Source organism: Ceratotherium simum, chromosome 9, assembly GCF_057802395.1.
Source record: "Ceratotherium simum simum isolate JZ-2026a chromosome 9, ASM5780239v1, whole genome shotgun sequence".
Lineage (NCBI taxonomy): Eukaryota > Metazoa > Chordata > Mammalia > Perissodactyla > Rhinocerotidae > Ceratotherium > Ceratotherium simum.
Window position 1 is genome coordinate 60057274 of NC_141908.1, and position 25693 is coordinate 60082966.

General features: G+C 43.1%; 1 protein-coding gene across 1 annotated transcript; it reads right to left on the minus strand.

The window, feature by feature from the left end:
- Positions 1-18200: 18200 nt before the first annotated feature.
- On the minus strand, positions 18201-19271 carry NEUROD1 (neuronal differentiation 1). Its single transcript, XM_004426697.3, has one exon. The coding sequence runs from the start codon at positions 19269-19271 to the stop codon at positions 18201-18203; it is 1071 nt and encodes a 356-aa protein (XP_004426754.1).
- Between the last annotated feature and the right edge of the window lie 6422 nt (positions 19272-25693).

Genomic DNA, 25693 nt, shown 5'->3' on the forward strand with positions numbered 1-25693 from the left:
GCTCGGATACCATCCATAGTTAACTGAGCTTTGTGCAGCTGGTATAGAGAGCTCCGTTCCCAAAAGCTCTGAGAGGAAGCCAAAATAAGTCCCTAGTTTACATGGATTCCCGTCTGGCAAATTTAGTGTTAAAGGGAGGTGCCTCCGTGTTGTATTGAGGGTCCTACTTGCTCCCAAAATATCTCCTCTGCAGTCTGGTCCTTGCCTGGATCTGGCACTCCCTGGAGAGAGATTACAAGCTGTCGGGCTTGTTCTCCTGGAGGCTGCTGCTGTAATATAGTGTTACCTGGAAATGGAGAGAGCCCTAGGCCGTTCATCCTTCACTTTCTTCTGATAGCTAAGAGTCGTGAAATGAGCTGATTGTTAATTTGGAAAGCACAGAGTCTGGAGGCCAGTGGTTCTCAATCGTGGCTGCACATTAGAGTTACCTGGGGAGTTTTAAAAATTCAGATGCCCAGGCTACAGGGCAGCGATTCTCAGCCTAGGCTGAACGTTGGAATCACCTGGGAAGCTTTGAAAAAACTCCTGAAGTCTGGGTCCCATCCCCAGGGATTCCAATTTAATTGTCTGTGAGTGTAGCCTGGGGATCTGGATTTTTTTAAAACTTCCCAGGCAACCCTACTGTACAGCCACAATTGAGAACCACTGGCCTCCAGACTCCGTGCTTTCCAAATTATTAGGCAGCTGACAACTTGTGATGGTGAGATGGTCAGGGGGATGCGAGTTCTCAGGAAGAGGATCCGAGTGGGAGGTAAATTGGCAGGTTTCTTACAAGATCAGAATAATTGTATTGAGAAAAAGTTAGGGGTGAGAGGGTTCAAGAGGAAATCAAACTCGTAGAGTGAATTTAGTACCAGTGTGCTAGTGTCTAACCAGCAACTTCAGATAGGCAGCCACTTCTCATTCTGTCCTCCTCCCTGGTCACACTGCAAAGTCAGACAGAAGAGCTAATGGTAGCAGGCGTGTCTCAAGGTTCTCTGCTCTAACTTGGATTTCAAAAAGCCAGGCAGGGAAACTGTAGGCCTAGCCAATCCCTTTCAGACAGAAAGCACCTGTGTGCTAGTTAAGCTAGGACTCTTACTGTTTAATGCTCTGAAAACAAATACCCAAGCTTCCAGGCAAAACAGGGGAGAGCCTCAGTTTGATCTGATTGCAGCGAGCTGTTTCTTGGAGCAGAAGTGCAGCTGCTGCTAAGCCCCATGCAGGCTTCAGGTGGCCTGGCTCAGCAGTCATTAGTGGGAAGGCTGGTGCCCTCCGCGGAATGAGTGCAGTTCTGGAGTCAGCATCTTGTATTCACAGCTGTCAGGCAATCAACACAATTAGAGCTCATTGGCATTTTAAAAGCTCACTGAGAGCCAGGGCAAATAGGCCAAGGCAGTGGCTATTTCTTAGGACCTTTGCAGGGGGCAAGTTGCCATTTTTCAAGCTTCAGTCAGGCTAGACAGTCAAAAATATTGGCTTTGCGTTTCTTGAGGATAAAAGTACTGGCTGTGCTCCATTCTTTCCCTTTGATGACTTGGCATCTTCAGGGCTCTAAAGGTTGCGGTGCCCTGGGGCTCCATCCTCAGGATCTATCTACACAGGCGTGGTGCCATGGCTGCACATACTATTCAGGGCTCCTCAAGTGATGTCGCCAGCCCCGAGCACTCCCCTGAACTTCAGGCACTATGTCTGTCCAGCCGTCTACCTGACATCTCTGGTTGGCTGTCCAATAAAAAACTGAAACATAGCATATCTAACACCAGGCTCATGGGGGCCTGGCCCGTGGCCTAGTGGTTGAGTTTGGTGCGCTCCACTTTGGCAGCCCAGGTTCAGTTCCTGGGCACAGACCTATACCACTTGCCGGCGGCCGTGCTGTGGCAGCAACCCACATACAAAATAAAGGAAGATTGGCACAGGTGTTAGCTCAGGGTGAAACTTCCTCAGCAAAAAACAAAACAAAAAAAACCCCAAAAAAACATGATTTCTCATCACAAACCTGTTCTTCCCAGAATGTTCCAAATCTCAGCACATAGTGTCATCAAAATCCTTGACGTCATCCTTGTCTCCTCTCTTTGTCTTATGTCTCACATCCAGTCTATCGGCAAATCCTGTTAATTCCATCTGCAAAATAGACTCCTTTCGGCCTGCTCTCGTCCCAGTTTGTGCCCCTGCACCTGTCACTTAGACAACTTCCGTAGTCTCCCAACCATCTCTTTGCTTTCCCCCTCCCCTGGACTGCCTCCTCCAGCCCAGAGGCTATTTCCCACCTAGCAGTCACATTGCTCCTTTTATTTATTTTTTTTTTTTTTTATTTTTTTTTTTTGTGTTTTATTTTTTGTTTATTGCAGTAACATTGGTTTATAACATTGTAAAAATTTCAGGTGTACATCATTGTACTTCTATTTCTGCATGGACTACATCATGTTCACCACCAAAATACTAATTACAACCCATCACCACACACATGTACCGAATTATCCCTTTCACCCTCCTCCCTCCCCCCTTCCCCTCTGGTAACCACCAATCCAATCTCTGTCCCTATGTGTTTGTTTATTGTTGTTATTATCTACTACTTAATGAAGGAAATCATACGGTATTTGACCTTGTCCCTCTGACTTATTTCACTTTGCATTATACCCTCAATGTCCATCCATGTTGTCACAAATGGCTGGATTTCGTCGTTTCTTATGGCTGAGTAGTATTCCATTGTGTATATATACCACAGCTTCTTTATCCATTCGTCCCTTGATGGGCACTTAGGTTGCTTCCAAGTCTTGGCTATCGTGAATAAGGCTGCAATGAACACAGGGGTGCATGTACCTTTGCAAATTGGTGTTTTCAAGTTCTTTGGATAAATACCCAACAGTGGAATAGCTGGATCATATGGTAGTTCTATCGTTGATTTTTTGAGGAATCTCCATACTGTTTTCCATAGTGGCTGCACCAGTTTGCACTCCCACCAGCAGTGTATGAGAGTTCCCTTCTCTCCACAACCTCTCCAACACATGTTGTTTCCTGTCTTGTTAATTATAGCCATTCTGACAGGCGTGAGGTGATATCTCATTGTAGTTTTGATTTGCATTTCCCTGATAGTTAGTGATTTTGAACATCTTTTCATGTGTCTGTTGGCCATCTGTATATCTTCTTTGGAGAAATGTCTGTTCAGGTCTTTTGCCCATTTTTTAATTGGGTTGGTAGTTTTTTTGTTGTTGAGATGCATGAGTTCTTTATATATTTTGGAGATTAAGCCCTTATCAGATGTATGGTTTGCAAATATCTTCTCCCAATTGTTAGGTTGTCTTTTCGTTTTGTTGATGGTTTCCTTTGCTGTGCAGAAGCTTTTTAGTTTGATGTAGTCCCATTTGTTTATTTTTTCTATTGTTTCTCTTGCCTGGTCAGATGTGGTGTTTGAAAAGATGTTGCTAAGACTGATTCAATGCAATCCCTATCAAAGTTCCAACAACATTTTTCACAGAAATAGAACAAAGAATCCTAAAATTTATATGGAACAACAAAAGACCCCGAATAGCTAAAGGAATCCTGAGAAAAAAGAACAAAGCTGGAGGTATCACACTCCCTGATTTCAAAATATACTACAAAGCTATAGTAACCAAAACAGCATGGTACTGGCACAAAAACAGACACACAGATCAATGGAATAGAATCGAAAGCCCAGAAATAAACCCACACATCTATGGACAGCTAATCTTCGACAAAGGAGCCAAGAACATACAATGGGGAAAAGAAAGTCTCTTCAACAAATGGTGTTGGGAAAACTGGATAGCCACATGCAAAAAAATGAAAGTAGACCCTTACCTTACACCATACACAAAAATTAACTCCAAATGGATTAAAGACTTGAATGTAAGACCTGAAACTGTGAAACTTCTAGAAGAAAACATAGGCAGTACGCTCTTCCACATTGCTCCTTTTAAAAGTGACAAGATCTTATCACTTCCTGCTCACAGCCTTCCTATGATCTCCCATCACTCTTGGAATAAAATCAAAATGCTTACTAAGGCTACAGGGCCCTGCATAATCTGGCCCCTGGCTACCTCTCCAAGGTCCCCTTTCTCGCTCACACAAGCCTTCTTACTAGGCCTCAAACACAGTGAGACTAGTCCCCTCTCAGAGCATTTGCCTTGATGTTCCCTCCGGCTGGAATGCTTTTCCAGCTGGCCAAACAGATGGCTCCCTCCTTCACTTCATTCACTTTTCTGCTTAAAGATCATCTCCTCTAAGAGGGCATCCTCCATAATTCACCATCCTGTAACTCTGTGTATTAGTTTCCTATTGCTGCTGTAACCAATTACCACAAACTTAGTGATTTAGAGCAACACAAATGTATTATCTTACACTCCTGGAGGACAGAAGTCCAAACTCAGTTTCCCTGGCCTACAATCAAGGCATCAACAGGCCTGCATTCTCCTGGAAGCTCTAGGGGAGCATTCATTTCCTTGCCTCTTCCAGCTTCTAGAGATTGCCTGTATTTCTTAGCTCATGGTCCCTTCTTCCATCTTTAAAGCCAGCAGCATAGCATTTTCTCTCTGCCTCCATCCTCACATCTTGTGTCTCTGACTCTGACCGTCCCTCCCTCTTATAAGGACCCATGTGATTACATTGGGCCTGCCCAGATAATCCTTAACTACATCTGCAAATTCCCTTTTGCTATGTAAGGTAACATATTCACAGGTTCTGGGGATTAGGACATAAACATCTTCAGGCCACCATTAATCTCTCCACCATACCCTGCTTTATTTTTCTTTATACCCCTTATTATTACCTCTTATTATACATTTATTTATTTGTTTATTGTCTAGGTTCCCCATTGAATGAGTTAATACACTTAGTAACAGTGATGGAATATAAGAAACACTTAATAAATGTTAAGAGTGATTATTGTTAGAATAAAAGTTTCTTGACGGCAGGGAATTTATTTTGTTCTCCATTGAATTCTCAGTGTCTCGCACAGTGCGTAGCACATAGTAAGTGCTCCAGAAATGTCTGAAAGAATAAATGAACTCCTTTAACATTTATCTGTAACAATGATACCAAGTCACCCCAATAGTTTTTCCCCCTAGTTCCTGAGGATCAATTGCCCCATAGGTGATTCATATATATAATACACTAATGCATGAAAATTGCTCTCTGAAAATTTTCAGGAAGCTTCCTGAACGTTGCTTTCCCTGCTTGGCTGAAGCTTAGGTATTTGTTTTCAGAACATTAAACAACAAGAGTTCTAGCTTAACAGTCACATGGTTGCTTTATGTTTGGAAGGCATTTGGCTAGGTCTAGAAACACAGTCTCCATCCCTGGGTATTTTTTTGGTGAGGAAGATTGTCCCTGAGCTAACATCTGTGCCAATCTTCCTCTATTTTGTATGTGGGACACCACCACAGCATGGCTTAATGAGTGGTGTGTAGGTCCTCACCCAGGATCCAAACCCGCAAACCCAGGGCCGCCAACGTGGAGCATTTGAACTTAACCACTACACCACTGGGCCGGCCCCCATCCCTGGTTTTTGAGAAATCCATATCTGAGCAGAAGACCTGGAAAAACTCTCTGCTATTGTTAATATTGTTTTCAGGAGGCCATTAAGTATCTGGGCAAATCCCAGGGATATAGGCCTGATGGGACAGCCTCCTGAAGTCAGGGCCACCTTCTCAACACCAAAAATGGAGCTGGTGAAATCACAGCTAATAGAGACATTCAGATCTACTGCATCAAGGGCAGGGGGCAAGGAATTCTAATGCCTGAGCTTTGGCCAGTGGGTAATCCTATGTCACTCTCTTTGATCTCCTGAAGTCTCTACTGGCTTCAAAGTTTGGAGTTTGTGTGACAAATGATTGAGTGCCTATGTTATCATATTACCATCAACATAGTCCTTTTTCAAACTACAGTTTACTTCACAGAATATTTTTTGTTAAGGACTGCTCAGTGCAAGTGGAATAACTCCACCATGACCTCTGAGACCCCGTGTGATCCGACTCCTGCCCCTCTGCTCAAACCCCATCTCCTATCATTTTTCTTCCATTCGTGCTATTCTTACGTCCAACCTCACTGGCTTTCTGTCTGTTCCTCAAATAAACCAACTTCATTCCTCGTTCAGGGCCTCTCCTGTTGGTTACTCTGCCTGGAACAATTTTCACCACGGCATAGCTTTGCATGGCGCCCAAATCATCTTTTTTTTCTTTTTGTAAGGAAGATTGGCCCTAAGCTAACATCCGTGCTAATCCTCCTCTTTTTGCTGAGGAAGATCAGCTCTGAGCTAACATCTATTCCAATCCTCCTCCTTTTTTTCCCCTAAAGCCCCAGTAGATAGTTGTATGTCATAGTTGCACATCCTTCTAGTTGCTGTATGTGGGACGCGGCCTCAGCATGGCCGGAGAAGCAGTGCATCGGTGCGCGCTGGGATGCAAACCCCGACCACCAATATCAGAACGCGCACACCTAACCGCTAAGCCATGGGGCCGGCCCCATATCATCTTAATGTGACCTTCTCAGAGGGTCTTCTCTGGCCAATCAAACGTTGACCCTTATTCAATGTTTTTTCCTTCACTACATTCGTACTTTCTAAAAGTATGTAGTTGATTTATTCGTTTACTTATTTCTTCTGTCTCCCCTCTCTGATCAGATGGGTACCTCAATGACAGCAGTGACCTAGTCTGCTTGTTTGTGGCTCTATCTCTTGTGCCTAAAACAGTGCTTTTAGCATAACAGATATTCTGTAAATGTATTGAAAGCATGGATGAATAAGTTAACTTTTTAAACTGAGTTCCTATATTAATTTCTGATATTATTAAACATGTTACATATCATCAGTGAGAAAAAAAGAAAGATTCATGACAGCCATCCGTATTTAATTTCTTCACGTCAACATATATTTTGGGTGAAGTGAGCTTTAGTTGCATCCCTCTCTTAGTCATTTCTGATGCTAAATGGGCACGTTGTCAATGTCAAGGGGACTGTTTCCCTCTCACGCTGAGCGGAGATTTTGTCAGAATGTTCCTGCTACTCTGGTTCCTGCTCCTAAAAGGTAGAGGGCCATATGTCCCTACAACAATTACAGAGAAAATAGAAATAATTCTTGAATCCTACCAAGTCAGAGTATCACATTTTCTTCATGTGCCAGTTTTTTGCACTCGGGTTGAAATTCTGTTTAAAATGAATTGCTCAGCTGTGTTCTAGGGCACATCTCACCCGAGGATGTGATGCCATGACCATGTGACCTCTAGCCTCTCAATAAACAGCTCTCTGATTCATTGTTCTCAGCAGCTCTTTGCTCCAGCCTCTGGGCTCTGGTTTTGCCCTCCATACCTTCTTTTCAGCAAGAAATGGCCCGTGATGGCAGCTGAGTAGTTTTTCCGCCTTTATTCTAACAATAAAAAGTTGGAGGTCCAGAATTTCTTTTAATTTTGACCTGTTTTTGTCTCTTTTAGTCTAAATGGATATAAGTCCTTTAGAAACTTTGTGAGCTTTCTTTATGTAGTTCACCTATAATACATATATCATGTATGTGATATATATGATATGTGATATATGTGTGTGTGTATACGCACACACTCATACACACATATACATTTAGAAGTCCTTTTGTCTGAGTAGACTGTGTCTATCAGTCACACATTTGATTGGGACTTGACCTAAGGGCGTGTTTAACAACAAGCAGCCTACATGTCATCTTTGCTTTGAGACCATTTCTTGCTTTAGAATATTTCTTTAGCCGGAGTATCTGTCCTGGTCCCCTCTAAATTATGCTTGTAAAACCCTATTTTATGTGGCTAAAAGAAGCCAATCAGCTCTTACAATATTCTGCCGAAAATCTCCTTAGCCAGATTCACATGTTCATTAGGTACTTTTTCTATCTTTCAATTAGTGCAGAATTGTTGGGGCCCATCTTTGCCCACCCACCAGATGGATTCACTATCTGCTCTCCTGCACCCCATGGTGCATCACTTCAACTTCTCCCTTATCAGCACCTTCAGCTCTCGTATCTAAATGTCACAAACACATGCAACTCTCTCCTGGTCCCACTCTGAAATGTAGGCTATTGAGATATTTCTACTGAAGCCTATGGGTTGAGGCTACCACAAACTACTACAATATCATGTTCTCAGACTTTGCTTATATTGGTTAGTCTTGATGGAGCTTCCTCGTCTTATCTCCACAGAGGCAATTTTAAATCTTCAGTTTTCTCCTTCAATCCCCTCTCACTTAGAGGGTCATCATGCCTCCATCTTCACATAAAAGAACCTAGTAAGAATAAACTCCCACTACTCTCTTACCCTAACTTCTAGAATTCTCTTTCTCTATCCTGACTCAGATCTCTGGAAAGAAGTATCCCTCTGCCCAAAGAAATTTTTTGCCTATGTTCTAAATCTCCTACTCTGCATTCTGACCATCACCTTCCTCTATCAAACATACCCACATCTTATTCAATTTCACCTTCACTATATCCAGAGTTTTCTCCATCTTAATGTATAAAAATGACCAAGCAATAACAAAATCACAGTTTCTCTTGTATCAGGTAATTCTCTAGTGTGGCAGAAAACCCAACTCAAACTGGCTTAAAAAAATAAAACCCCATTGAGGAATAGAAATCACATGATCAACTCAATGATGCATAGAAAGCATTGGACAAGATCCACCATCAATTTTTGATTAAAAAAACGCTCAATAAAATGGGTATAGAAGGGAAGTACCTCAACATAATAAAGACCATATATGACAAACCCATGTTATACTTAACTCTGAAAAACTGAAATCCATCCCTCTGAGAACAGGAACAAGACAAGGGTTCCCACTGTCACCACTTTTATTCAACATAGTACTGGAGATTTTGGCCAGAGCAATTAGGCAGGAAAAAGAAATAAAAGGGATCCAAATTGGAAAGGAAGAAGTGAAACTCTCACTGTTTGCAGACGATGTGATTCTATATACAGAAAACCCTAAAGAATCCACCAGAAAATTATTAGAAATAATCAACAACTACAGCAAAGTTGCAGGGTACAAAATCAACTTACAAAAATCTCTTGCATTTCTATATGATAACAACAAACTAGCAGAAAAAGTCAAGAATACAATCCCATTTACAATCACAACAAAAAGAATAAAATATCTAGGAATAAATAAAATAATTGAAAAAAATAAAAAATAAAACCTCGTTTGACACGTAGGGATAGCTAACAGAGAGAATAATCCAGTGGCTGCAATGATACAGTGCAAGAACCAGTTCCTCTCCCTTTCTTCACCCTGTCTTCCCTAGTGTAAGCCGCATCCTCTGCTCTATGTAGATCCCACTACCCCTCTTTAACTCTCTCCTCCAAGAAGCCAAATGGCTGCCACAACCCAGACCTCTAATCCACATACCACCTTTGTCAGAAGAGGAGCATATGTCTGTGTTGATATTTTCCCAGTAAACAAGGGACATTTCTCTTTTCCAGAAGTCACAGTAAACTGTTCTTGCATATCATTTTGTCTTAATAAGTTAACATTTTTATCAGTCAGCAGAGGTAGGGTTACGATGCGGTTTTTAAAAATAAACTCAGTAGCATAAAACAATAAAGGTTTACTTCTTACCACATGAGTAAGAGTAGGCAGGAAACTAAAAAGAGAGCAAGCGTAAGAGACAATAACCATCCAAAAATAAAAAGAAAAGAAACAGATTAAAAACAAGATAGCATCCTAGATCTACAGAAACTAAAACTTCTGAACTGCTGTATGTCAATTTTATCCCAATAAAATTGGGGGAAAAAAACAACTAACTAGTATTTTGAGCAATCAAAGTCAAATAATGAGGTGTATAGTCCTATGTCACTAAGGTTGGGGTCTTAGCCCCTGAGTTTTACCCTTCAAGAGAATACTGGGTTAAGGCCCTATAGAACCTGGAATGGACAGAGCTTTTAGAATTCATGGCACTCAAATTCGTTTGGACCACAATCATTAAAAAAAAATACTTATGTAATTTTGTACATTGTAAAATAATGTGTTAAATGAATATTAGTGAAACTAGGGAAAATGCTGTATTTGTTTTTTCAGAGGTCTATTTATTAGTATACATGCCCTACAAATGGGATAAATATGGCATTTTTCACATGAAGAATAAATAATATTTTATATTTCATGCTTTTTATAAATTCTAGGATAAGGCTTTTAAACAAAATTACCCTTAGTTTATTGGGTGGGGCCATTCACACTTCACTAAATCTAGATGTCTGTTTAAGTTAATTCACACGAATAAAAACCAATAAAATTTTGCATAATTCAGATGCATATTAAATAGCTATTATCTATCAACTTGTTCCAATATCAAACCTGGTACTAACTAAAATATCCTGGTAGTTATATATTATGTCACTAAAACTTCATGGTGATGTTTTCGGAAAAATTTAAATGAACTCTCCTATATTTATGTATACTTAACATATCAATTAATTATAGGCTTTAGCACATGTGTTAGTTTCCAAGGACTGCCATAAAAAGTTACCACAAACTGGTAGCTTAAAATAACAGAAATGTACAGTTTACAGTTCTGGAGACCAGAAGTTTGAAATCAAAGTGTCTACAGAGTTGGTTCCTTCTTGGGGACTTAGAGGGAAAACCTGTTCCATGCCTCTTTCCTAGCTTCTGGTGGTTGCTGGCAATTCTTGCAGTCCCTTGGCTTATACACATCCAATCTCTGCCTACATCTTCATTCTCCCTGTGTGCTCTGTCTGTACGTCCTGTCCTCCCGTTATAAGGACATCAGTCCCCTTCTTATAAAGACCACTCGAATCCAGTATGACTTCATCTTAATTTACATCTTACATTTTAAGATGTATTATTTGGACACTATTTCCAAATAAGATCACACTCTGAGGTTCTGGCTGGACATGAATTTTCAGGAGTGGGGGGAGGGTGCTATTCAACCCAGTACAGCATATATATACATATTATTCTCCTTGACAATATATTTTAAATAAGATAAATGCATTGTTAATTAATTAGGCAAAAATGAAACCTTGGGAAGCAAAATATCTCTTTACTTAACATTTTTTTTTTTTTTTTTTTTTTAAAGATTTTATTTTTTTTATTTTTTGCCCCCAAAGCCCCAGTAGATAGTTGTATGTCACAGCTGCACATCCTTCTAGTTGCTGTATGTGGGACTCGGCCTCAGGCTGGACAGAGAAGTGGTGCCTCGATGCGCACCCGGGATCCGAACCCGGGCCGCCAGCATCGCAGCGCGTGCACTTAACCACCAAGCCACAGGGCCGGCCCCTACTTAACATTTTTAATATGCTGGTCAGGGTCGAGGAAACATTAAAATAGAGTATCTGTATCCCAAAATTTCATGTTGAGATTTAAAAATATATAAATGAGTAGACTTGCCTCTATTAACTAAGAAATTCTTTTAGTAAAGAAATATTTTAATAAATATCCCTACTTAGAGCCTAGTTATAATTTATATGCATTTGTTACTATTATTTATTTATTGATTTTTGTGTATGTAATCATTGGCTGGAATAAAAATCATTCAGTTATCTGTTAACAATGACAAATGATGTTGTCCCAAGTCTCCTTTTCAGAAAACTATATTATCCTCTCTATTCTTGGATGTGAACATTCCTTGGTCACGTACCTGCAACCTTCTACAGATTATAAATTTATAATTCCCTGCTGGAAGTAGACAAGCACTACAATTGTTAGTGACACCAGTGGTAAGGAATTAACAGTTCTCTTAAGCAGTGTAATACCCCTTCACTGACGTCACCGAAAGTGAGGATGATCTCCTGACTGACATCAGTGAGAGAGAACACTGAAGAAATATTATTGATGTGCTAAGTTTATACAATGAACATGTTAAGGTAGAAATTATAGGTTAGGTAATTCAGCAGCATTTCTCTCAACCAATAACACATACTGTGTATAAATATGATTATTATAAAGAACGTTAGTTATTCTTCAGTGTTCAGTGACTTTATACTAAATCACCTTCCAAGAATACTGACCCTTCCAATGCTTCTGTACCCTAAGCAGCTCTCCTAATAAATCATGTTTAGTGCTAAAGTGAGTATCTGATGTTGCTGAAAATAATAACTCTATTTTCCTCTTTAACTGTGTTGTATTGAAAAAGAAGATCATATTCCCCCATGAACTTACCACTTTTCTATTCTAATTGATACTTTGGAGGAAGATGAATTTAACTAACAACTATTGTGACTATAAACTACTCTTACATTGGGAATTTCTATTTCTGTGCTATCATCTACCTATCGATAGCCTATTTTTACTTTTTAATTTGTCGAATGCTACTCAAATTCTCAGACTCATTTCTGGAGTACATAATTGTTATGGGTTAGATTCTGATCTGCTGTAACCAAAACGCTTCAATAATAAGGAAGTTTGGGACAGTTATCCGTTAACACTAACAATAGAACAAGAACAATTGCTGAAAGAATGGTGAATAGAAAGGAAAAAGTAGCATGCATTCAAGTTCTTAATGAATGTAAAAAAATGGCAGGGTCTGAAAAGAGCCTATAATATTTTAGTCTCTCTTTTATTCCAATTCCAGATCGTATTTAACCAATTGATATCAATAAAAAGAAAAGATGACTGATAACTCATGGTTACTGATCCTCCAAAGGAGTGGAGGGAAGTGTTTGGTGCCATGCTGTGTCATAAGAAATTAGTGTCAATTCTTCCTTTTTTTTAAAGAATTAATGCTTATAACTTTTACTGGGCTAAGAATCGTTTGTGGTCCTCTCCACTCTCAACTGACTTGATTTGTAGCATAGTGGCTAATGTAACAGGCTTTGGCATCAGATTAGTGTGATTTGATTCCCTTGGAATGTTAATATTTATTGAGGATCTCCTAGGTCTTCTAAGCACCAGAGAAACAGTAAGAAACAAGAGGCAAGGTTTGTGTTTTAACGAAGCCCACATTCTACTGTGGGAGATAGATAATTTAAAATAAGGTAAACAAATAAACAAGCAAGATATCAAATAAATGCTCTGAAAAAGGTGAGGGGCAATATAGTAGTGATTTTGGTGGAGTTGAAGGTGGTTGCTATTTTCCAAGGGGATCAGGAAAGCCTTCTTAGAGGAAGTGATACTGGAACTAGAACCTGAATGAAGAAAGGAAACCAGTAATGCAAGTATCTAGGTATCCCAGCTTCCTGCTGTTTCTCCATCTGTAAAATAAGGCACAGGGCTGCTTTGATGATGCAATGTATGCATGAACAAAAAGCACTTAGCACTGACCCAGTAAGCTTGTGAGGCCATCTTTTTTGGCTATCTGTCCTTAAGACATCAAAACCCAAAGCAAGGTTAGCTTTTAGGCTTGTTAACAGCAAAGTAAGTTACCAAATTACCTCATATGTGTGAGATTAAACTTCTTCTCTTATCTCTAGATGTAATTTCACAAGTAGATCCATCCCTTTGGATTGCTCCGTACCTGGGAATCTATAAAGATGGTTATTGTCACTATCCATAGATGGCCAAATCCACACTTAACACATCTGAAGATTTAGTCCAGCATTAACATAATGCTCTTCATTTTAAGATACTTTAAAATTAGCAATTTAAACAGAAGTCCCCAGAGGCTGTAGCCTTGTCTTGTTGATGCCACTGGTTTGGTTACACAGCTAATTCCATCAGTCATTGAACCAAGTGTTAGTGTGTGTGAAGAGAGTCCATGAGTCAATTGCCAGCACGGAATTCTTCCTGACATGGGAAGGCAGATGATCTCAACTTTTGAGTGCATACAGTGCAGATTTCTAGTTGAATGGTTCTTGACAATAGTGTCCTCTGAAACATAATGCCTGGCCAGGAGCCAACGATTAGGCCACCATACAAATCACTGTGCATCTGACGCCAGAATGCCTCAGTGCAATGGTAACAACAAGAGTTCTCAGTCCTGGTGTTCCACAAGATGTTGCATTGGCTCTTTTATTCTTTATCAGACTTTGGAATTAAAGATTTTATTTAAGATAGTTTTCAGGAAATAAGTGGTGGTGGAGGGAGAGGAAAAGAGAAGAAGAGAGGAGATTTTAGTGTAATTTAAGAACAGCTTTACTATTTTACAGTTCCCATTAGGACAAAATCAGCCTGTTTTCAAATCTAGTTTTATTAATTGTTTAATAGATATTTTCACTTTAAATCTCTTGTTTAATTATAGAACTAAAACAGCTTGGTTCAAACTGTTAGCTAATGATCCATATATCATTTTAGTAATTGCTAGCTTCTTTCAGAAATGCATTAATTTTGTAAGAATGATAGACTTTCAAATGTGAAAACATAGGGAGTTTTTTAAGATTAATAAATTAGAACACTTGTAGTTTGTTTCAAATATTATTTTACTGTAACATATTATAAACCTAAAATTCGTAGAACGTTCTTAAGATTTTATAATCCTTCATTTTCATTTGCAATTAATTGTCTTTTTTAGGAGTAAAAGTAGATAGATCATACTGTATAAATGCAATTGATGATATAAATGAATTCTAAGTTATGCAGTGTTCTATTCAAAAGGAATTATGTACCAGTTAAAATATTTAGCCAAATTTTATCTCCAATTATGAAATTGTCTGCTGATTCTAAATACCAGCATTTTCTGGAAATGACTCTTCAGAGCATTTTCACATTAAATAAGTAGATCTAAGCATCTTATTTGATGGGAATAGTAATTGCTCAAGATGAAGGAACCAATAGAACCCTAAATATTACTCATAACAAGCAATATACAACAACAGTAGAGAAATACTTTTCCCAAGGAAGTCAAAGTTGTCAGTATTTCTTCTTTTCGGTTGGTTTTCACTTAGTAAAACATTTTCTTTTCTTGTGAGCTAAATATAGGCATTAGCCAATTATGAAAACTGCAAGAGTCTCTTTTAAATATGGGTAGTAATTCAAAAAGAAGAGAAAGAAATAATTGAAAAGATTTCTTGTAGTTTGAAAATGCCTTCCAAATATTCATTAAACATTTAAGTGAGTAAATTTGTAGAATATGTTTCTGACATTGGCACTGGTTCTGTGGTATTTCTCTGATCAGATGGAAGTGCTGTGTGTTATGCAGAGTGCATTCGGTTCATTCATGCATAAACAATATCATTTTCATAAATTAAAACCTCCCCTGCAGAAGGAACATCTGTGCCTGCCTTTGAATAAAAGATGGTGGCATGTGAGTTACTCCTTGACTGACTGAAAGAATCCTTATGTTTTAGAATGAAGTTATATAGACAAAATGGAAAAAAAAAAAATCAGACCTAACTTGCAGTCTTCACTTCTACCTTACAAAAAAATATCCACCGTATAGATTTCCCCGCTTGCTGTTTTAAAAGCTGGAATTCTTCAAGTGCTCTTGTTATTTCTTCTGTTCACTGCAGCAACAGTTTTTAGTTTGCATGAAGATGTCTAATTTTAATTACAGGTGAAATTGAGCTGCTGAAGAGATCACATCAGGTCTGAATGTGCACTTCATGGTCTCCTAGGCTGGCAGGCTGACCGTGTTCAGATATGGTATCTGTATCATCTCTCTTAAAGTAAGAACAGGGAGAGGAATCCTTGATATAGGAAGCAACAGCTTGATTCCAACATGACAACTCTGATTCACTTGGAATGAGATTATTGCATTTCAGATAAAGTTGGGACTAACTTAAAATTATTTCTGTCATGTGATGAAGGCTGATGGAAAACATGTTAAAATGATATATTTTCAATTGCACTCAAACATTTTTTTAGTGTTGAAATACTCCTTACTGTTACTGTCACAGCTTGACATAGCCCCATTGGCAATGTTATTAGTATGGCTAATTGTTCCCATCCATTAGATTACTCACATTTTTCTGGAGCAGCTTGCTAAATGAGGTCAGCTTTCTGGAACCCCTAAATCACCAATGAGAAGGAGATTAAAGGAACAAGCTTGGGAAGGGAAGTAGTCATCCAATGTGGCATCCGAATCAGAGGAGGAACAATGGAGTTACTAATGACAGTAATCAGAGCACCACGGTAGTGCCAGGGCACAAGTGCCAGAATGCTGTTCCCTAGGAATCGTGCCTGTCAGTCAATACATCCAGAGGAAGACAAATGCCAAACTTTTTTTTAGTGGACTTAACAATGGACAGAATCATCTGTAAGTTTTTTCCAGTGAGTTCTGTTTATGAAACAACGGAATATTGCTCCAAAGGAAGAGGGGAAACAATTATACTTTCCTAAAATATTTTATAGTACAAATAGTATATTCTTGAGTACAAATAATTCATTACCTTTTTTTCCAGAAATAATTGAAATCATCACAAGACGTTTATAGAACAATTATAAAATGTTACTTCTTGGATTCTTTAAATTAATTAAATCATTTCCCCCTGGCATTTACTAAAGGTATATAACTTTCTCTTTGGGATAGTACTGGTTTGCAGTAGAAAACATTTCAGTTCGGGAAAATATCCAGATAACAAAGCACCAAGGAAATGGTAAAGTTTTCTTATATGTTTTTAAATGTGTAGACAAACTAAGCTAGGGTACTTGTTTGTGTCTGCTTGTTAATAATTAACTAAATCTTCCTTTAAAAAAAATAGAAGAAAACATAATATAATCATTTCAAAGGATGGAAACCAAAAAGCTAAAGTTGAAGACACTTAAAACAAAGAAAAACAAAACACAACTGTTTGTCTCTCCACCTCCACCCCCCACCCCTAGCCTCCTATTCCAAGTAATGAAATATCAGTTAGGTCCTTTCATTATCTACAAAGAGCTGGTGACTCCCTAAGCAATATAAACAGACTAAAGAGTATGCGTTATAACGTAAACTTTTCTCTTTTATTTTATTTTACAAATAGCGTTTAGTATTTTTGGTTTGAACTCAGCAAATAAAGTAACTATTCCACTTAGGAATTATTTATACTTTAAAAAACTACTTTAAGAAGAAATGCAACAATTTTTCAGATTTTCAATACTATTTTATTGCAACTGGATGAGTGTTTTCTAAATTGTGCATTACACCAAAATATACAGGATTACAAACAAGATAACAGTACAGATCGATCCAGTGGTACCAGTATCACATCTCAAACAGCACTTATTCTGGACTGCATTTTACATGCAATAGCTATTGTTCTAATTATGAATTAAATGGTTTGAATTTATTTAAGCTACTGTACTAATTGACTACAATAGGTATAAATCCCAACATTAACAACCTGATTATATTTAGGCTCAGATTCATTACATGAATATATGACAAACCACCATTTGTGTGACTACGTATAAAATCATGCATTTATATTTTCTGGAAACATCAATAGCTTCAGATTCTCTGTGAAATCATGGAATGCAAAGGAGTAAAAGACTAAAAAGAAACAGTGCAAATTGTATGTGATAGTCAAGCAGCTTTTGATTTAAAGAAGGGTATGTTGGCATTTGTTTATAGTATGTATATACAAGCTTGTGCAAGTAATGTATTGAATTGATATGTTTTGAAAGGGAATACAACTCTTGTTTTTTTTCACCCTCTTGAGAGTTATGGATCTGGTTTTCATTTTAAGGAGAGGGAAAGACTTTAAAGTGAAGTGAATTGCTCAAATTGTGCAATTTTTCTTTTTACAATTAGAGAGGAAAGAAGTGCTAAGGCAACACAACAACTTTCTAAGCACTTTTCTGCTGGTTTAAATTAGTTAAATTATTTTGTATAAATTAGATATAATTCTACTTTTCTGATATGTATAAAAATTGATGAAGCTGCATGGTTTTAAAATAGGAAATCCACATTATAAAAAGTCATTAAAAATTCTGTACAAAATCACAACAAAATAATTCAGCATGGGAAAGGTAACAAGTAGTAAAATGCTGGTTGAAAAATATATATTTATATATATTTTAATTGGCCCATTACTAGTTTAAAAATTGCATAGATCCTAATTATTGCTTGTGATTTTGTTATCCCGATCAGATAATTAATATGATCTGAATACAGCTACACCAAATTTGTGGTGCATTTTTTTTTTACTTCACTGTATTATTTTTTTAAAATAGAAGAGCTATAGAAAATAATACATAAGGTGAACAGGAACTTTGATCCCCTGTTTCTTCCAAAGGCAGTAACGACAATAAATACATATATCACTTGAAGCTTGGAGTATTTGCACTTTGCAGCAGTAGTACCCAAAGGGCTGCCTTTTGTAAACACCACAGTCACTGTAAGCACAGTGGGCTCGTTTCCCAGGGATGGTGAAACTGATGTGCCTCTAATCGTGAAAGATGGCATTGAGCTGGGCACTCATGACTCGCTCATGATGTGAATGGCTATCAAAGGACATAATATTGTCTATAGGGATCTCACAACGAGGGGCAGCGGCGCCCGAGAAGATTGATCCGTGGCTTTGGGCCCCTGCCAGGGTCGCTGCAGGATAGTGCATGGTAAAGGCATAATTTTTCTCAAACTCGGCGGACGGTTCGTGTTTGAAAGAGAAGTTGCCATTGATGCTGAGCGGCGGGCTGAGGGGTCCATCAAAGGAAGGGCTGGTGCAATCAGTCAGGGGGCTTTCAAAGAAGGGCTCTAGCGCAGCGCTGTAGGCGTGCGGCGGCGGCTTGACGTGGAAGACGTGGGAGCTGTCCATGGTACCGTAGGGCGGGCTGGGCAGACCCGGAGACTGGTAGGAATAGGGGTGCACCGGGAAGGAAGAGCTGGCTGTAGGCAGATGCGGGGGCATGTCCTGGTTCTGCTCAGGCAAAAAAGTCCGGGGATTGAGCTGCAGACAGCCTGCAACCAGGTTGGTGGTGGGCTGGGATAAGCCCTTGCAGAGCGTCTGCACGAAGGAGACCAGATCAGGGCTTTTGCCGGAACGCAGGATCTCCGATAGAGCCCAGATGTAGTTCTTGGCCAAGCGTAGGGTCTCTATTTTGGACAGCTTCTGCGTCTTGGAGTAGCAGGGCACCACTTTGCGCAGGTTGTCCAGTGCCGCATTCAGCCCGTGCATGCGGTTCCGCTCCCGGGCGTTGGCCTTCATGCGCCTCAGCTTAAAACGCTCCAGGCGAGCCTTGGTCATCTTCTTCTTTTTGGGGCCACGTCTCTTGGGCTTTTGATCATCGTCCTCCTCTTCCTCTTCTTCCTCCTCTTCCAGGTCCTCGTCTTCGTCCTCCTCCTCTCCCCCGTTCCTCAGTGAGTCCTCTTCCGCGTTCATGGCTTCGAGGTCGTCCTCTTTCTTGTCTGCCTCGTGCTCCTCGTCCTGAGAACTGAGACATTCGTCTGTCCAGCTTGGAGGACCCTGGGGCTGAGGCTCGCCCATCAGCCCGCTCTCGCTGTACGATTTGGTCATATTTCGGTTTCCTACATTCAATAGAGGAGAGAGGAAAACAGAAAGAAAAGAAGAAAAGTGCTACATTCAAAAACTACATGTCGTTTCCCACTCCCTAACCCTGTAGAAATGGATGTGAGGAGAAATACCGGCTCATTACAAAATGGATGCCCCTAAGGAAAAGTTAAATACAGTGTTTTATAATCTCCTGTGTGTGCCCCCCTGATACGTAGGAGACAGGACAGGGCTGGAGGTGGGGGAGACAGTGAATATGTGTATATGTATACTTAGTGTGTATGTTTTCTAGTGATTAAGTGTGTTTACGGTGATTACCCGGCAGGATAATATGTGCGAAAGAAAGCGTACATTTCTGCGACTTCATGTTTACCTGCAGGAGTTCAAAGTCACTCACAACTCCACAAAAGTGATGAGTCTGAAAATCGCAATTCTGTTCCCATCTCTGGCCTGGCGTCTTGGTACTTAGCGATTCAAGTTGAAGAGCCGTTACGTAATTTACTAACGCTACCAGTGATGTTTAAGAAGATTATACTAGCCGGAGATTGAAGAGCAAACGCATGGCAGAGGAAAAGTAGTTTCCACCAAATTATTTCAGCATCAACGAAACATTTGGTAACACAAGTGGGCACGGGTCTTCCATCCCACCCTTGCCTTTCTTTTCTCACCTCCGGCCCCTCGCCCTCTGCTGAATTTCCACCCTGTATAAAAGCGCTCGCTACACGGCTAGGGCTGGGGGTGCGGCGCAGAGCCCTCTTCCACGCGCTGGGGATCAGGTGCGGAAGGCTCCTCTCTAATAAACAGCCCATTGAAAGGGCCGCCCGTTCTTTATTGGGGCTTTTCAAAGTTCGCCTCAAACCTCCCTTTAAAAGATGAGTAATTATAATGGTCAGCGATTGGCAATGGCGAAGTTGCCGCTTCTAATAAGGAAAATAAAAAGCCTTTAGTGAGACGACTGAATTTCTGGCTTCTGCCAGCCAGTGGCTTCTGGGGACTTGGCCGCCTCTGGAGCAGTAACAGGTAGCAAGAGTAGGGTCGTCTCCCTTTCTCCACATTTTTTCCCCCTCTCAACTAAACTATCTCTCAATCCGATTTATTTTCCGGGGTGTGTCTACTCAAGGTATCGCTATCCCTTTCATTCACTGAAAAAATATCTTTGCCCTTCCAATGTGCATAAAATACATGCACACAAAGTAAATCTTGGTAACAAGATTTTTTTTCCCCCTGACTGAAGAAGTGAGAAAGTGAAGTAGTTGTTTGCTTTCAGGACTCTCAAATCACCACTAGCAAATAATCCTAGAGTTGCTGTGCATTATAAAAAATCCAAATATGCTCCTAATACTCCAAAAAACAAAAGAATTAAAACAATTTTTTTTAATTAGAAAGCCTGCAGTGGGTGTTTGAGTGATGCAAGTCAAAATGTGTGCGTACTTGCCTGCAATTATAAGGAGGAATGTCTCACATACACACGCTCACAAACGCTCACATACAGAATATGTAGGTACATCGAGTCTAATTTCAATTACTGCTTTTATCCCTGAGCAAAAACGAAAGGATTGTAATTACCTGTAGTTGTTAGTAGGTCCTGAGCAGTGATGGTCTCATAACCCTGGGGCCTCCGGACGCCGTACCTTCTGCGTGGGGAGAATTCCTCGTGTCCCAGCCGCGCGGGCGCTCAGGTTATATAGACGAGTTGGTGATGCTGAGTGCGGGCGGGGCCGGGAGCTGAGCCGCTAGCAGGTCCCCGTGCCCTGCGCCTGCGCACGCGTCCAGGCTGTGCGCTGCCCCCCGCATTGCCCCCACCCCCATCCCCCAGCTAGTTCAGCCTTGCTCCTCTCCCACCCTCTTCCGACTCCAGCTCCCCTCTCCTCCACCCCTACCCCCGCCCTTTCTCCTTCCTCCCCGGCATGCGCCATATGGTCCTCCTGGTCTAGCCAGGAGCCGGGAACCACGTGACCTGTCCATTTGTATGCCGCAGAGCGCTCCATTCCGGCCCCTTTGTGGCCAGAAGAAAGTGGCCCATCTGTCGCCAGTTAGAGACTCCGCGGACCTGTTTTTACCCGCAGGAGAGATTAACCCTTTCAGGCGGCATAAGGGAGAGGGGGCGAGAGGGCAGGGGGAGGAGGGAAGAGATTTGAGGGAAGGGAGCGGGAAAGCTAACGTTGACTGAGATTAGATCAGAGTGAGTGGCCCGCGTTGGGGCGGGAAGTAGGGCAGAGATGAAGGAGGCAGTAGCGGGGAGACAGAGGCGCGCAGTGAAGCCTTCTGACTCCTCTCGATTCCTAGCCCAGACACTGGCCTCCTGGGCTCGTGCCCAGGACTCCCTGCCCTCTCCGACGTGCCCATCTCTTGGCTTCTCCCGGTTGGCAGACGCTTTGCTCATTGGCGCCAAAGGGTGGCTTCTCCTAATTTCCAACAGCCCCTTAAGCAAACATATACGCCATATAAAAACGGCTTCATCTGTAAACGCAGCTTCGAGACTAGTCCTCCAGCCTCCTTGACTGGATCGCCCACTTCCAGCCCCTCCAGAATAGAAAGTTTGTACCTGTCACTCTACCCGCCCCCCCCCATACAGGCAGCCTGGCGTGCCCTGACCGTCAGGTACCCCTGTCCCTGGAGACCTTCACTACGTCGGTTCCCCTTCCCCCTAGAGGACTTTGTCCTCAAAGCGACTAGTCCCTGCGCTCAGGCCTTGGCTCCATTGGCCTCGGAGCTCTCTTGCGTGAGAGCTGGGGGACTCTCCGAGGCTTGCATTCTGTCTTTTAACCAAGGCCGTTAGATTGTTGCAAAGGATGCCCTCATCCAGAAGCCCCTGGTTCCCTGCCTCAGGCTGCCTTGCCCTTTTAGTCCCCACTCTCAGGCTTGTAAATAGGTACCTGGTTCAGACAAGCCTTTTCAAGGGGAGGATGCAAGGAGACTGTACTAAATGGATCTCTTAGCTCCTCTTTCGAGAAAAGCCATTAGCATAACTCTGGGAAGGGCTGACGGGGCCACCACTCCTCCAGACCTCAAAGATTCTGACTTGCTCGACCTCCACCTGCGGGTCAAGCAAAAACTACAGAGCTTCCCGACTAATTCCGAAGGAGCCATACTTGTGTTTAAATGGCCGTTCTTTATTCACTCATTCCCACCAAGGCATGTTCCAGAATGACACATTAAAAAAAAAAGTTAGCCTGATCCCTTCCTTGTTCACTCTGTCTCCGCCAGCTTCGCCTCTAATCCTCCGTTAACTAACCCCTTATCCCTTTCCAGACCCATAGCCTTTTGCAAGGAATACTTCTAACTTGAATTGCTTATTTAAAGGCAATTTCTCTAAAAGCCCCTTGAGTTTGCAAACAGTGTCAGGGCTGAGCGGCTGGAGAACCGGAGCGGGCGATGCAGTGGCGAGGGAGAGAGGGTCCTAACGAGATCGCTGGTGTCTAGAAGGCGTCGGACGAAGTCTTCCCCGTCCAGCGCAAATCTGAAAGGAGAAGAAAGGGGTATATGACTCGACCCATTGCCCAAAGCCTGACGTGAATCGTGCTGAGTTTCCAGAGCAGAACTGCACGGAGTTTTTGCTTTTTGTGGTCACTCGTCGGTGTACAGAGAGCGTAGAGGAGGATAAAAGAATTCACCCAGGGGCTTGTTCTCAGTTTTTACCCCTGTACAATCTGTATCTTCAGTGATGGGTTAAAACTCGAGGGCCATCGAAGTAATAGTCTGCAGAGGCCGGTCCATAACTCGAAGGTCTGAGCACACTTGCGGCAATGCTGCCGCTCTCCCAGCAGCCGGCCCACCGTGCAGCCGGGATGTGGAACTGTCCCTGGCTCATTTCTCAGTCTTAGGGGAGATGTTGGGGACGGAGTGGAAGAGGGCTCCAGCTACCTGAAGGCCCGGGGGTGGCCTAGCTCCTCCACCCCCCCCCCACCCGAGAAGCGGAAACGTCCCCAGTTTGCCACATCCTGTGGAATACAGGAGATTCTTCTTGAGCCAGACGTTCCTGGGGAGGGAAGGAACCCTGGGTGTTTCTCCAGCCGAGACTCAAATGCGCCAAGTGCGGGAATTATTAGACCCGTTCTCTCCCTGTCCTTCTGATAAATTCACCCCTAATCCCACTGCCCATCATTCGCCCAGGCCTGGAGATTTGTACAAAGAAAAGGCCATTCCGGGATGTTCCAGAGACCTGGCGAGGTTCGGTCACGCCGTGGCTCATTGAGCCTCCCCGCCCGCAGCTCTCGGGTACTGGCGCGCGCGGGGACTGTCTACCCCGCAGCGCCGGCATCCCGACGCGCAGAGAGTGCCCGCGGGACTCTGGGAGGCCGCAGCCGCGTAGTCAGGCCCGGAAAGGAGGCGTCCAGATGAGGCCTAGACTGAGGCGCTTTTTGTTGGAAGAGGGACTGGGCGAGAAAGTGAGGCCAGAGGACGCCGGCGACCAGAACGCTGGGAGAGAATGGACTGTAGGCGCAGCAGGGCTCAGTACAGAGGACTGTCGCCGCGGCCCCGCCCCGCCTCCTTATTTTCTTCTTCTTCTTTGGACTTTGTTTCGACGGTTGCACACTTTTCCCCTCCCGATTCCCTAAATTCTCTCGCTCTCTGCGCCCGCTGCCCGTTAGCGGTACTCCTCCAGCTCCGGGCCCCACTGGGCGCTGCAGGCTGCTGAGCGGCACGCGAACCGCACGCGCGGGCAACAAAAGCCTCTTTCATGACTCACTGCCCTCGAGCAATGCCCCAAATCTGTCGCCCCCCGGGTCCCCGCTCGGAGCGCGCGGCGCGGGCCGGGCGGTCCCGGCCGTTACAGCGGCAGCCGGAGCGCCGGCGGGAAGGGGGACGGGAGGAGGCGTGTGGTCGGGGGTGAGGGGAGTGTCGCCTGGGCGTGGAGGATGGGGGGAAGGAGGCGTGTGGCACAGTGTGTGTGCGTAGGGGTGGAGGGATGGAGGCGTGTGGCCGGGACCTAGGGGGTGGAAAGCGTGTAGCTGGCGGGGGCAGCGGTGTCGACGCTTTCACAGGGCCAAGATAAAGAGCAGGGGCCAGGCAGGCGTCCCTGGCGGTGACCTGTTTCTCGGGGAAACAGATGCTCGCTCTTGCAAAGGGAGGCTTGCGCTCAATGAAAGAATCGAGTGTGGCCGGGGCGGCCCCACCGACCTCGAGCGGCGCCCGCGTCCTGTCCCTGCCCCTCCCGGAAGGGGGGTGTTCTGGTCTGGGCATGTTCCAGAAGCGGGAAGTGGTGGAGAACTAAGGGGCGGGAGAGATCGTAGGGCGCTGGGGCCACAAGATCCTAGAGGGGAGAGCTGTAGATCCCTCATAGGCCCCGCAGCTCAGAGACCCTTGGGAGACCGGAGGGGGTTGTTGCCAGTTCCGTCCGATCGCGAACTGGGCGCCGGGTTTGTGCCTCCGCCTCCAGGGAGGCCACTGGGCGCCTGGGTCCTGCCAGAGGCTGGAGCTGCCCGGGCTCGACAGGCAGGCGGCGGGGGAGAGCTGGGAGCAAGAGAGAAGCTATTAAAATGCCTCGCCGTCGCCCTGAGCGCAAAACCCGTCCTCCCCAAATCTCTTGGGCTTGCGGCATAATCTTAATTAAGATAATTGATTCATATTGCACCTGCGAGAACAGAAAAAAAATTGATTCCAACCCCCAACCCCACAAATCGCTTAGAGCTATTGGATAGAGCACAACGTGGCTGTGATTTGGGGAGTGATTTAGCGCCGGGCTTCCCCAGCCTGGCCTGCCTGGGCTCTTTTATTTATTATTTACGTCCTCTGGTCCCTCCGGGGCCTGGGTGGCTCGCCTCATTGCGCCTACAGGCCTCAGAGGGACTTAGTCTCTGATTACTAGTCAGAAGTGAGGTATTTTCCTTAAACTATCCAAAACACGTATCAACAACGTAAAATCAACACAGCTCAGAGCATCATGGCAGGCGCGGGTCACTAATACGGCTATCCAAGGCCCTGTGCATTAGATGGGCTGTGTGTGAGTGTGCTTAAGTGTAAAAGTGTGTGTGAATCTGAGTGTGAGTGTGTGAGATTGTGTGAATGGGAGTGTGTATGTGAATGTATGAGCATGTGTGATTGTTGGTATGTATGTGAATGTGTATGTGATTTGTGTCAGTGAGTGTGGGTGTGAGTTGTGAGTGTGCATAAATGAGTGTGTCTTCGTGGGCACTCCTGCTCTCAGATGAGGAGCGAAAACGGAGGGCGCGAGCCTGTTTCGCGAGCATTGAGGAACAGCTTGCTGTCTGAAGGGGACCGCAGGGCCAGGTAACTGACAAGCGCCCGGTGTTTGCCAACCTTTGCCTTATCAGAAAGCAACAAGCAAACAAAAATCCCCAGTAGCTGGGCGTAGCTGCGGGTGTGGAGAGCAGAGACACCGACGGCGCCCGAGTATCCCCCGAACAATGGCTGCTGCAGGGTTCGGGGAGGAGATCCGGCAAGTTCCTAGGGCACGAGAAGCCAGG

Bases quoted from the DNA above. Each gene is read 5' to 3' on its own strand.
- NEUROD1 (XM_004426697.3), bottom strand. From the start codon at position 19,271: ATGACCAAATCGTACAGCGAGAGCGGGCTGATGGGCGAGCCTCAGCCC.